The following is a 13,241-nucleotide window of genomic DNA, read 5'->3' on the forward strand; positions in this document are numbered from 1 at the left end:
GGTTTAGAGGTTGTTTTGTATAAAGGCTGAAGGTTCTGGGGACCTTGATTTCTTCCCCCTTGGAGCAAACATCCCCACCCCTCTTTCTTTCCCAGAGTGGGTCTGGACTCTGGTTCTGGGTCAGAAGAAATATCTCTGGGTGGTTGGAGACATAGGCTTGGGGACCTTTGTAATTTCGTTGTAGATAGCAGTGCTTTTGTGTGACCCCCACAGTTACCTGAGGGCTTTCACATTCAGCTCATCTTTGCCCACTGGTCAGATTCACACTTGTGAGGGACACGCTTGTGTGCAGGTAATGGTGCTTACATCCTTGTGTCCATCACTACCATGAAAGAAACATCACACGATGTACATCGTTCCTGCAGTTTGGGGTGAGATACACAGTAAAGGAGGTCATGGTCGGACAAAAAAAAAAAAAGTCACAAAATTTCATGACCTCCCCTGGGCCAGTCTGAGGCATTTCCTTTACCTTCCACAGAAATATTTTGGAAGAAAGTTATCAAAGGATTCAGATGTAAGCCACATGCGTTTGTTTGAGGATACGGTGTGTATTTTGCCTGAATATCAAGTCAACAGGAGATTTTCAAGCAAGGCTTCCTGATCAACTGATGTTTTATAGCCAGAATTCAAGTACACAAATACTCAAGTTTTTGCCCTTTCCGTAGGTGTGTGATAGTTATAAAAATGTATGCACAAACTTTTGGGTAACAGATCTTCTTCTATGAACAGAATCGTAAACTCACATCATTCACAGGGGTTATACATGCCTCCACATATGCACCATTGGGTCTTCTGTGTGAACACCCAAGCACATCCGCTATTATAGTTGGGTGTATTTATTTATTACATATTCTATACACAACCTAGAGTACAGCACATTTGCACACTGGGTCCCCATAAATAAATATCGATTTGAAATATACATACAGGATATCCACATCTATTCAAATACAAAATGCCTAAGTTTCAGCTTAGCTTATCTATTAAAACCAAACTTTTCCCCCTTTTCCCATTTATTGTTTTTCTTTTTCTTTTTTCCTCCTCTCTTGCTTTTCCTTCCCTCTGTCTAGATTTTTTTCCTGTCTCTCCTTATTGACAAGGATCTTTCCCAAAGCCGCCCCCCCCCCCCCGCCCCAAGCACAGGCACTCACCATCTGGTCCTGGCCAGGGTCGGCCTCTGCTCTCCCCACTTCTGCCTTGCTCTTGGCTGCTCTGGGCCCCAGTGTGGCCAAGGGCTGCAGCTTTTCCCTGCCTGTCCTTCTCCGAGCCACCAGCTACTGGCCCTAGCTGTGCTCAGGCGGCAGCTCCTGTGCTGGGAATGGCCAGAGACTGGGGGGCGGGGGGCAGGCAAGGTTTTCCTTCTTTCTTTTTAGGATTAGGAGTGGCGTGGGGAGCAGTTTGCTGTCTCCGGACAAAGTGACCCCCACTCAAGCAACCTCTCTACTAAGCATCTTTAGAAGCTGGGCTCCAGGGACGGCCGGCAGTCCTGTTTGCCTCCTTCCCTCACGGTGGGTACCATTGTTTGGGAGAGGAAATAAGGTTTTGAGGGCGTCCACAGACCCTCAGAGCACCCAAACAGGGGGCTCCCTCCCCACTGACCCTTTAGCCCTCTGCCTGAGCTGGAGTTGAGCTCAAGTTTGGGACAGCAGCATTTGCTAGAAAGGCTGGCTGGGGTGGGACTATCGCTTGGTGCATTTGCTTCCCACCTGGGAGATGAGCTGGGGTGCAAGACCCAGGGTTGGGGTGCTGGTTCGTTCTCTTCCCTCCAGAGCCCTCTCTCCTGAGAAGACTGAGACCTCAAAACCTGTCATTTTGAAACTGTTCCCACACTCTGGTGTTAGGAGCAAAGGCTAAGCTCTGGTCTTAGAAAAAGAGGCCTGGGTCTCCTCCTTACCCAGCACCTAGGAGCCACAAGGGGAGACGGGCAAGTCAGAAACCTAAACCCTGTCTCCTGGGCCTCCCCACCCTTGTAGGGCACAAGTCAGGAGTTCAAATGTGCTGCCTCTAACTTCTTCCCTAAAGGAAGCGTCCCTCTTGACTTCTCTCTTATTGCAAAGAAAGGCAGCAACAAAGTCTGGGCCAGGAATGGGAACCAGAGGGCTGCAGTCAGAGCCCAGCGCTTGCACGGGCCTGGGTCCTCAGAGCAGCCCAGCACTGTGACTTTTCTATAAATAAAAAAGGCCCTGCCCACACTCCACATGGCCTTTTGGGCCCTAATTTATATACTACAGAAAGTCATATACTCGGCCCTCCATGCTTCATAACACCATTATTTATGGCAGGAGAGGCGCTTTTTTTTTTTTTGAAGAATATATTTATTACAGGTAAAGCCAACAGCAGACTCCATACGTCTGGCAAATCGAGAACAGGTGCTTTGCCTTAACTGTGATTCATTCGCTCTGTGCCCAGCTTTCTCGCTGTTGAGTCCGGGGAGCTCCCTTGACTTTCCCAAGCGTCCAACCGCTACTTAGAAGAATTTGCATCGGATTTTTGTTTCCCCACTTGGGTCCCATGGAAAAAGCAGATCTTCACGCTGTTTGGTTCCGGATCTGCTGGGCTGTCGCCCTCGGAGAGCTGGGGTGGGGAAGGAGGGGGCCGGCTGGGCGCTGGCATTGATCTTTAAAAAATCATTTTGAAATCGCCATAATGTGAAGAAATATGGCGCTTCGCCCTCGTATTTCACACGTAATGACACGAGATGGCTTCATTTGGAAAGAAAAGCGGGCGGGAGCGTGTCTGTGTGTGTGCGGAGGTGATCTGCAGCTTTCTGCAGGCAGAGGGGTACATGGCCAAAAAGATAAAACCTCAAATCAGAATGGCCCCGCTTTCGGTAAAAGGACAGGGCTGGGGACAGCCGATCGTTTAAGGGCCCAGGGCCCGGCAATGCTGAGAAAACCCACCCCAGCCTGCTCCCAGCCCCAACCGCAGGAGAGCCCGGTCTGTCCAGGGGTTGCGTCTCCCTGTGCCTCTACACCACAAGAAGCCACTGTACCCAGGGCAGAAGCTGGAGGAGCTGCGGCCGGGAGATGAGCCAGGAAGCCAGCCGGTGGCCCCAGGGGAGAATCAGCGCAGGGCCGCGTAGCAGAGACCAATAAAACCGACTATCTGAAAGCTCCAGCCAGAGAGTTCACAGGAGGGGAGGCGGCGGGTGGCCGGGAGACTGACCTGCAGGCCCTCGGTCTACACTGGTGCCCAATACCGGTATTTGGAAATCTATCAGGAAGGCGATGCCGGGTGAGAAGAGCCATCCGGAAGAGTCGAAAACTGGGCCCCTTCTTCACTGGCTGTAAGGGGAGAGAACTGCGGGACCCCTTCCCACACCTCTGCTCTGCTGACACCTTAGGGAATTTCCCTTAACCCTTTCTCACATTCGGCTCCCGCAACGGGGCAATTTTAAGGGCCCCCGGCAGTTATCAGGGGGAGGAAAAGAGTAATGGCTATGCCCCCACCCCACCCCCCACCCCCTACCTCCCTCTGATCGGGGCCAGAGAGAGGCCCTAGGCATTTAAAGGACCTTTGGCTAGTTGTATTAAACTCTTTCTGAGGCTCAACTTTTCGGGGCCTGGTGAATACCTCTAACCTCATGTAGGTTCTGATTTTAGGATTTAGGTCCTAAATTTTAGGACCAGGTCATTGGACACTCACCCCGCTCTCCTCTGTCAGCTACCGAGGGGTCAGGAGAAGCTCCCAGGCCTGTAAACCTCCCAACACAGTCACAGAGAGCCCTCCAAAGCAGATAATGCCCTATAAAACCCCCCAACTTCTCTCCCATCCCCTTTACTTCATCTCCAGTGGATTGCTGCCGCACTGTTGTTTAATAAACATCTTGTGTCAAGGGGACAGAGGAGAGGAAACGAGGCCTGCGGGGTGGAGTGGCGTTGGGGGGTCCTGTCCCCACCCCCTCTTTAATTATGCTGTGGGCCTCTCGGTCTGCTCCCCGGGCTGGGGTTCTCTCCCTCCCTCTGCCCAGCTCTCCCTCTCTTCCTCCCGGACCCGCCTGGGGAGAGGGCTCCACAGCCTGAATCCCTCCCGAGGCAGCCCGCTGCTTTCCCTCCGCCTCTCCTCCGCCCCCGCCGCCCCATGTCGAGAACAACCCCCCTTCCTGCAAAAGGAGGGGGGGGGGGGGAGGGCGGGCGGCCGGCAGCTCGGGCTGAGGTTACGTGGCCGCCGGAGCCCTGACGTGATAGCACATTGCATCAGCATAAAACAATCCATCCTCGATATGGAATGCGGTGCGGACGGATGACAGCGAGAGCGCAGCCCCCTCGCCCGATTGATTTATGTTGGAGCTGACGCTTTATCAGGCAGTCGGAAAAACTTTGACCAATCATTTTGCAAGGAGCGCTGAGCCGGGCTGCTCCACTGTACTTTGTTGGCTGAGAAGTTGAGCAGGGGGTGGGGGTGGGAGGGTGGGGGGCTGGGGGGGTCGCGTCCGAAAGCCCTCACACCGGTCTGGGTGCCACCTCTCCCTGCTTGGGCGCCGCCGCGCGAGCGCTTCCCTTCCCCCTGCGAGCGCCCGGATAATGTCTGAGAATGTCCATTTCTGGGACGCTTAGCAGCTATTATGTCGACTCGATCATAAGTCACGAGAGTGAGGACGCTCCTCCAGCCAAGTTTCCTTCCGGCCAGTACGCGAGCCCCCGGCAGCCGGGCCACGCGGAGCACCTGGAGTTCCCCTCGTGCAGCTTCCAGCCCAAAGCGCCGGTGTTCGGCGCCTCCTGGGCGCCGCTGAGCCCGCACGCGTCCGGAAGCCTGCCGTCCGTCTACCACCCCTACCTGCAGCCCCAGGGCGTCCCGCCGGCCGAGAGCAGGTACCTCCGCACCTGGCTGGAGCCGGCGCCGCGCGGCGAAGCTGCTCCGGGGCAGGGCCAGGCGGCGGTGAAGGCGGAGCCGCTGCTGGGCGCGCCTGGGGAGCTGCTCAAACAGGGCACGCCCGAGTACAGTTTGGAAACTTCGGCGGGCAGGGAGGCCGTCCTGTCTAATCAAAGACCCGGCTACGGGGACAATAAAATTTGCGAAGGAAGCGAGGACAAAGAGAGGCCGGATCAAAGTAAGTTATAAAAAGTGAGGAAATACCAGGCCGAAGGCCAGGCGAGGTGGGGGGAGGGGAGGGGAGAGGCAATAAACTGCGGACAATGTGGAGGGGAGACCGCGGCGGTGGCCGGAGAGAGCGAGCGGGGGAGGAGGGAAGAGGGAGGAAGGAAGGAAGGAAGGAAGGAAGCAGGCAAAGCTAGCCGGGTGCCCCCCGGAGGGGAGACTGAGGCCGCTGGCGGAGCGCCGCCCCCACCGCTGCCACGTCCTGGAGGGGACTGGGGCGCAGGCACCACCTCGCCGCCCTCTCGGCCTCCCTTCCCCCACTCCCCCGGGGCTCGGGCTCAAAGCCCGGGAGGAGGCTGTCGGCGGCCGCCGCGGCCGGGAGAGGGGCCGGCGGGGCCGGGGCCCGGGCGGCAGCCGGCGAGGCCGAGAGCCCGCGCCGGCGAGGGCGGGAGCGCACGGGGCTGCCCGGGGCCGCGCGGCTGGCAGAGCTCCCCGCGCCACGCGCAGACCGTAAAAGCCGGCCAAGGGGAAGTGGGAGGGGGCTCATTAGGATTTTATTTGCGATGCAACAGCTTGGCGGAGGATTGTTCCTAGCAGGTCTCGCGCAGTAGCCGCTCAGGGTCCGCAGCCGGCGCCGGGAGGGGCGGGGAAGCCCTGGACCCGGTGACTGAGCCCCCTCCCCGGATGCGCCGGCCCCTCCCCGGGAGCCTTCCCTCCGGCCGCCCCCTCCCCTCCTTGGCATCCTCGCCCGGCTTGCAGCTTCCTTTTCTGCAGCCCCCGCTGCGCTCCGCGGGGCTCCCTATAGCCCCAGCCGGAGCCGTCCGCCTCTCGGGGAGTCGGGGGATCGCTTCTGAACTTCGGGGGCCGACCGCCAGAGTGGAGAAGGAGAGATCCCGAAGGGACCCTGGGGAGAGGAAGGGTGGGGGGAAGAGAGGCTTGCGGCAAGGCGGAAAACTTTACCCTCCGATGGTAGTTACTCCTCATCTTTCCCACTGCTCCAGAAGCACCCCCGCCAGGAGCCCAGGTCTGGCTAATTTCCAGGAGGTGCTGCTGGCTGGATGTGGGGTAGGGGGAGTCTCATCGTTTTCGTTTTTTAAGGTCGAGAAGAAGCAAATTGGTTGGGGGTTCTTAGCTCCGAACAATAAGCCCCAGGCTGACCGGAACAAGTCCTCACCCCTCACTCTTTTGGGGGAGCGAGGGTCAGATTTTTTTGGTCTCTGCTTGCCCTGCCAGATTTCCTGTCAACGTGGTGGCCCGCGGGCCCTTTGGGGCGCCCTTGTCTGCTGGAGGGTAGAGAGCTGCCCCCACTCCCCTGAGGTCCCTGCCAGGTCCTACCACCTCCAGCCTGCCAGGGTTAATGACAAGAACTAGCATTTGGGTAACACGGGCTCTTCCCCAAACCTCCCGACTCACACCCAAACAGACCCCCCACACCAAGCCCCCCAAACTCTGCCTGGAAAGCCCATTACTGCAAGGCGGCGGTTGGGCTGGGATCAATTATTAACAGGTTTTTTTTTTCCTCTTTCATATTTAATGTGGCTGTAGGTCCCATCCCAGGCAATCACATTAAAGACCTAGCACTGCAAATTGGTAAGACACGGTACTTAGTGTAGGATGAGCCAGATTATTATTTTTTTTAAAATATATTCAGTGCTTTTCGTTTAGGGAGGAGAATCTAGCAAAGGGTGACTGTTATTTTTAATTGGCTCTGCTTTGTTTGGCAACTTTTCTGAGTTCCAGGGTAGGGAGAGAGACAGTGAAAGGAAGACAAGCCCGTGTATATTTTTGTTTCCTCTCTCCCCCCACCCCCCGCCTCCCCTTCTTCCATTCAATTACCCCTTTCTCTGCTCATCCTCACTACACGGAGCCAGTTGGAGTTAGGTGTGCTGTGAAGGGCCTTCTGTCACCCCCACATCATCCACGGCCCCCCACCCTGGGACCGGAGCAGTCTCGCTTCCCAATCTCCCTGAACTTGCTTTAACCAAACTGCGAGCTGAGCAGGAGCGGAAAAGGAGAGACTATTGCAACCATAAGTTATCTGCGAGCCCCTGGCGCTCCCTTGTCCACAGGCTGGAGTTGATAAATGGTTGCAATTGGGTTGCATGTGAATTGGAGTATGCTAGATGTTTGCGTCTCTAAGTGCAGACCCATGTTTGCGGGGTGTGTGTGTGGCGGGGGCGGGGGGGGGGGCGACAAGGTATCTACAGACACACAGGCCTGCTGCCATGTGGCCAAGAGATGCAAACTTGTGATGAAGGCAGGGTGTCCCTGACTGGACTTGGAGGGGCCAGGAGGTCTCTCTGGCATGGCTGAACAGAAGCCGGCTCCCCCTGGGCCCAACCCTCCTCTTACCTCCCGGACCCAGGGCCAGGACCCTCCAGGTCAGCTACCTCTGGTTAGTCCGGTGGTGGTGGTGCCGGTGGGGAGGGGGGAGGGGCTTTAGCCATGCTGGGCTTTGACCTGAGTCCCAACCAGTGGCGACCCAAGTGGAGAAAGAGACTGAGCGAGAACCTGAGACAGGCAGAGCTTTGGAAGCGCTGACAAGCCTGTTTGGCCCCACTCTGTCCCAGTAACTGTCACCTGGCGGGCGATGTCGCCAGCAACTCCTGGCCCATCTCTGGGACCCCTTCTGGGAACTGGAAGGCCCAGCGCCCCCCTCCGCAACGCAAGATGGGGGAGTGGAGACCAGGGGGACATCCTCTGGGAAGGAGAGCACGGGGGGCCTTTCAGCCCCCCTTCCTTTCTTTGATTCTATCGCTGCTTCTCTTTCAGCCAACCCCTCCGCCAACTGGCTGCACGCTCGCTCTTCCCGGAAAAAGCGCTGTCCCTACACCAAATACCAGACGCTGGAGCTAGAGAAGGAGTTTCTGTTCAATATGTACCTCACCAGGGACCGTAGGCACGAAGTGGCCAGACTCCTCAATCTGAGTGAGAGACAAGTCAAAATCTGGTTTCAGAACCGGCGGATGAAAATGAAGAAAATGAATAAGGAACAGGGCAAAGAGTGAAGATCCCCCGCCCCCGCCCGGCCCTCCCTGCCCCTTCCCCATCTCACGCTTATTTATAAGTGATGGCTGCAGGGCCAGCGCTGTCTGGGATGTATTCAAGTGAATGGGGAAGGGGGTCTTTCTCTTCAAAGTCCTTCTCTGCATCTCAAGCATCTTTCCTTTGCCCTTACCTGTCCTTCTCTTCTCCCTGAGCCTCAGAAGGAAGTTTTGTTGATTTAGAAGGTAGACATGTAGTTGGTTTCTAACAAAGTGATGGGCCGCAAGGAAAGAGAGCCCCTAGTCGAGCCCCTAGCAATCCCCTTAATTTTTCTGGGAAGCCCCAGCCCCTCACTTCCAGCCTACCTGTCTCTACGCAGCACCCCCGCCCCCCCCCCCGCGCCCTGTCCCTATCCTGAGTCACCCAGGGACACTCCAGCTGCATACAGCCCAACAGAAGCCCACACACTTAAAGCCTGGAGCCCACAGTGATAATGGGGAAAGCTCACAGCCAACACTCAAATGAAGTGACACCCCAAATGCAGACCATCGCACCCCAAATCTGGCAGAACAGCCCTCAGACCACCAGCAAGCCCAGATTCTACCCCTGACACAAATCCACATCCAGAAGATGTCTAGAGACGCACTCCTGAATGAGGCGTTGTAGCCCAAAGGGCTCGGCATCACGTCACCGTCTCTATGGAATCCCCAACTATACCCCATTTGGACCCAAGGGCAAATGGGGTAAACTCAGCCCCCAAGCTGCAAAGCTAGAAGGGGCGAGGAAAGACAGCAGTGGTCTTATGGAGGCATCTTAGGATTTATGAAGGTGTTTCACACGCACACGTTTTGTTGCAGGAAATGTTTAATTCCGCATGTTGTTTTCCTCTCCTTCCAACAAAAGGAGGTCAAATCGTGGGTCGTAAGCCTTGACAATGTCGTCTGTCTGTTCATCTGTGCCCCGCTTGACACAGACTAGCTTCTCTTGCTCTGCACAGGCCCTGCCTTCTTGCACATCCTCCCCAGCTCTGAAATCAACTCTGTTCGGCCAAATCCACCTTGCACCAGCGAATCAAGCCGCCCCTTGTAGAAAAGCCCCTCCACCCTCCATCCCCTGCTAGCTCAACCCTACTACAGGCAGGAAAGCCAGGTCAGGAGAGTCCTATGGAGAATTTATTGTGAATCGATTCCCCGAGAGCGCCCTTCCGGGGATAACTTGTGGACAGGGGGGAGCAGAGGCTCCGGCGGGCGCGCGGAGCCTGGCGCATGCCTCCCCATCCTGCCCACGTCTCGACCCATGCAGAGGAGCCTCGAGGCTCGCGGCTGCCCGCCCCAGTGCAGAACGAGACCTGCCCCAGCGCCGGGCTTTGCCTCCCGCGACTCGGGCCTGGACGGTGGCCTGCGCGGCTGCCTGCCGGGCGCGCGCTTCTGGGGAACGCGGTCCCGCGTGCAAAGGAAAGAGGCGAAATCGCACCTAAGCGGCAGGCCGGAAGCTAACTCTGTGCTTCCCTGCTTCCCCTCCCCCCCTCCTGCTCCCCGGAACTGTCCAGTCCCCCTTCAATTCCATGAACTGTTCTTGTTCCTGCTTCTCCCGACCCTGCAAGGGGACACTCCAGTAGAACTTCTTTGCTTTGTCGGTGGCTGTCGTGAAATTGTGCTGTGTTTCGTGATTTCTTTGGGGGTGATTGTCTCGCCTGTTTTCAGTTGTCGCTTATATGGGAGGGGGGCGTGGGTGGGAGTGGGAGGGTGAGGGGCCTAGAGCTCTGATTGTTTGTTTTGGAAGAAAAAAAAAAAACAAGAAAAAGAACAAAAAATATATATCACTCTAGAAAATAAATCTCTTCTTGTGTCTTATTCTGTGTTGGCTCTCCTCACCTGGCCAGAGGTAGAGGTCCTTGTTCCAAGAGGGTAGCTTGGAAAACAGACTCCTTAGCCCAAGAGGTGCCTCCTTTAGACCTTGCAGGGCAGGGCTTCCTGGTGGGGCTGAGAACTGGTCTGGACCCCAGGTCCCAAGACCTCTGCTTAAAGGGAGCAAGAGCCTTCCCACAGGAGAGCCGGGAGACCAGAGGGGGACAGAAGGAAACGGTTAGTGATTTGGAGAGGGGTCTGGGTCTGCAGGGAGCAATGAGATCTCCTCCCCCCCCAAGTTGCACAGGAGGCCTCCCCACCAACTACAGAGCCCCGCCACTCCTGGAAATAGTTCCTCTCTCAGCTGGCTGAGAGCATCGCCTTGCTTTGGCCACTTCAAAATACCATGCGAGTGAGGAAGGCACCAGCTTCCTGCAGCCATTCCCTGCAGTGGGGCGACTGGGTGTAGACGGAGGCCTTAGGAAGGCCAGACTGTCCTCTCTTGCGCTCAGAAGGAGTGAGCCCCTTAGGGTTCTGGCCCCCACCAGGAGTGTGAGGCTCCAATTCGAGCCACAGGGCTGCAGCCTTGGTATCACGCGGGTGGAGTTTGGTAGAGGTGGCCGGATGCAACAGAAATGTCTCAGGAGAAAACCAAACCTCCCTCCCCAGTCGGACCCCAGAACTAAATTCGGTCTCCAGAGGCACCTCTCCGTTCCTAACAGACTGCGGGGTCCCCGCCAGGACCTCTTCTGAAGGCCGCTGTCCCGCGCAGCCCTGCCTCTCTCCAGCCAGGCGTTGGGATTCGGCTTCTGCCCGCCGGGCGGTGGGGAAGCGGCCGCTCGCCCCCAGAGGCTCCCGCCGGGCCCACCCCAGCGGCGCGGCAGCCCGCGGAGACCCTGCGGGTTGGGGGTGGCGGTGGGGACAAAGCGTGGCCCGAGGGAGAGGCGCCTGGAAGTGAAGAGGCCAGGCCAACCCCTCTCCAGCGAACGAAAGCACGAACTAGTCGGACAGAGAGCAAAAGGCAGGGGAAAAGCGAAGCTCCCGGGTCTGGCAGGGCCCCGGACCCGCATCCTCCAAGGAGGGTTCCATTCGGGTTATGAAATGAATCTGGCTTTAGAGCTTGTGTAGACTAGGCTCCCTCCGCATCCTGGGCTCCCCGGCGCCGCGAGCGGGCGAGCATCCGCCGGGAGGGAAGGCGAAGGCGCGGCAGGAGCGGGACGCGGAGCTGCGGGGTTGGGGGGCGAGGCCTCCCGGGGAAGCCGCCGCCGGCGTCAGGGTCCCGAGCCCGGGGGTGGCTTCTTTAAAGACAAACAAAGGCGAAGATGCGGAGGCCGGGAAGCCGGAGATGGGGAAATCTGTTGTCATAAAAGAGAGCGAGAGATTCGGAGCGGGAGACCGCGAGAGTGCGAGACAGAGAGCGGCCGGGAGAGGAATTCAATGCCGTGTGCGCAGCAATAAAAGAATATGACCGCTATAAAAGTTTATAGCGTATAAATTTCTGAAGGTTAAGAAACTAAACAGCAGCAAAGCAAACAGTGAGGGGAAACTTTCCGGAGCGCAGGGAGCCGCAGCTGGGCCTGGGCTCCGGGGGCTGGCGGCCGAATGGGTGGGCCTGGCTCCGGAGCCCCCACCCTCACCCTCCCGGAGGCTTGGGGTTTAGGGGGGAGGCCCGGGGGAGGGGGGCAAAGAGGGGGAGAAGAGGGACAGGGGAGGGAAGAACACTTTGTTGTCACAATTCAGACTCTTGTCTTTGTTCCCTATACCCCCTCCAGGATCGGGCGTCATAAATGAGAAGCCCCCTGCGCACACGCGCGCGCGCGCGCGCGCACACACACACACACACACACACAAAGTCCCGCGGGGCCAGACGTCTGGGCGCGGGCAGCCTCTTGATCCTTTTACAGCCCCATCCCACCCTCCCGGGCCTCCTCTCCCCCCCACAAAAAGCCCAATTGTTTCTTCCTCAGAATTTGAAACAATCGTGTTGGGTTTGAAAAGTACTCGGCTCCCCCTTTTACGGGCCATAAACGACGCACCGATTGGCGGTCTCCGCTAGAAATTAGGGGCTTGAGGTGGAGGGAGGGGGTCGGGGGTAAGTATGAGAAGAAAAAAGCTTATGGTTTCATTTTTTTTCCTCCCTACCCCCTCTCCTTGTTTTTTTTTTTTTTTTTTTAGCTTATCTGCACAATTTCATGAGCCGTTTCCTGATTTCCGATGCCTTGTCTCTCGCCTGCTCTCGTTTCCCTCCCCCTTTTCTGCTAATAATGAAAGTTTCTCCCGCAGGTCGCCTCGGCGGCTGCAGGCTGCTGCATCTCGGGAGAAACTGGCCGAGCCGGTGGCGGCGGCGCCTTTTCTCAGGACGGCCGCTAGATGGCACCCTTGCTCCACGCGAAAATCCCCGGTGCGGCGGCGGCTGCGGACTCTGGCGGCGGCACCGCGCACCTTGGTCGGCCCTCAATCTATGAACTGAGCGCTACCAAAAGTCATGAATAATTTGCGCGTAATAAAAATATAGGGTTCATTATGGCCGTTTCCCCCATTTTATAGATTTCAGATATAGTGTGTTTCTCCCCCCCCTCCCCCGCCCTTCCCCTCAAATGGTCAATTTTCTGAATTTCCCCCAGAAGGAGGTCTCAGCGCTTCTCACCCAGTTTCTGTGGTCGGTAGGGGAACCAATGCCTGAAAACGGGCAGTAGCAATAGTAACGATAATAATAATAATAATAATAATAGGGAAATGGGCAAAATAAAAGGGGAGAACTGGTTGGGAAAAATGAGATTTTCCAGGAGGGGAGCTAGAGGAATGTCTAGCCGGATGCGGGTGAGCAGGTCAGGTGAAAGGGGCGAGCGGGTAGAAGAGGGTCGGATGAAGAGGAAGCTGCCCCCAGACGGGATCAGCAGGAGAGGGAACCGGGTGAGCCAGCCCAGGGTTTGGGGGTTGCCATATGGGGGAGAAATGGATCCTTGGCGTTGGTGGGGATTCGTCGGTGCCCAAAGCCGGCGGGGCGGCTCAGCACGGACGGACGGAGGCTTCAGAGCCTTTGTGCGCGTCCGGGGCTGGGCGCGCGCCGGGGGATCCAGGCGCGGGGCAGGGGCTCCCCAGAACGGCGAGGCGCGGGAGGTCTCGTATATTTTCTCGGCTGCTCTGCGCGCCCCAAGTTGGGCAGCCCAAAAAGTGTGCGTTTTCCGGCTGGATGTGGGGGCGGGCACGGCGGCGTGAAGCAGGAGCTCGGTTCTCCGCGGTCGGTCCGTGGCTTCCAGGTGAGAGCTCCGGATCCGTGCGGCCCTGCTCCTGGCAAACCTCGGGGACAAGGGTCCTTCCGAAATTTAGCAGCTGGAGGCTTGGACTGGGGGTAATTTTCCTTCTGAGACC

General features: G+C 57.3%; 1 protein-coding gene across 1 annotated transcript; it reads left to right on the plus strand.

Moving 5' to 3' along the window:
- Window positions 1–4,533: 4,533 nt before the first annotated feature.
- Window positions 4,534–8,051, plus strand: HOXB9 (homeobox B9). The gene is made up of 2 exons (XM_042966492.1): window positions 4,534–5,050; window positions 7,810–8,051. The coding sequence occupies exons 1-2, from the start codon at window positions 4,534–4,536 to the stop codon at window positions 8,043–8,045; spliced, it is 753 nt and encodes a 250-aa protein (XP_042822426.1). The 3' UTR covers window positions 8,046–8,051.
- The last annotated feature ends 5,190 nt before the right edge of the window (window positions 8,052–13,241 follow it).

This window comes from Panthera tigris, chromosome E1 (assembly GCF_018350195.1).
Source record: "Panthera tigris isolate Pti1 chromosome E1, P.tigris_Pti1_mat1.1, whole genome shotgun sequence".
In the NCBI taxonomy this organism is placed as follows: Eukaryota; Metazoa; Chordata; class Mammalia; order Carnivora; family Felidae; genus Panthera; species Panthera tigris.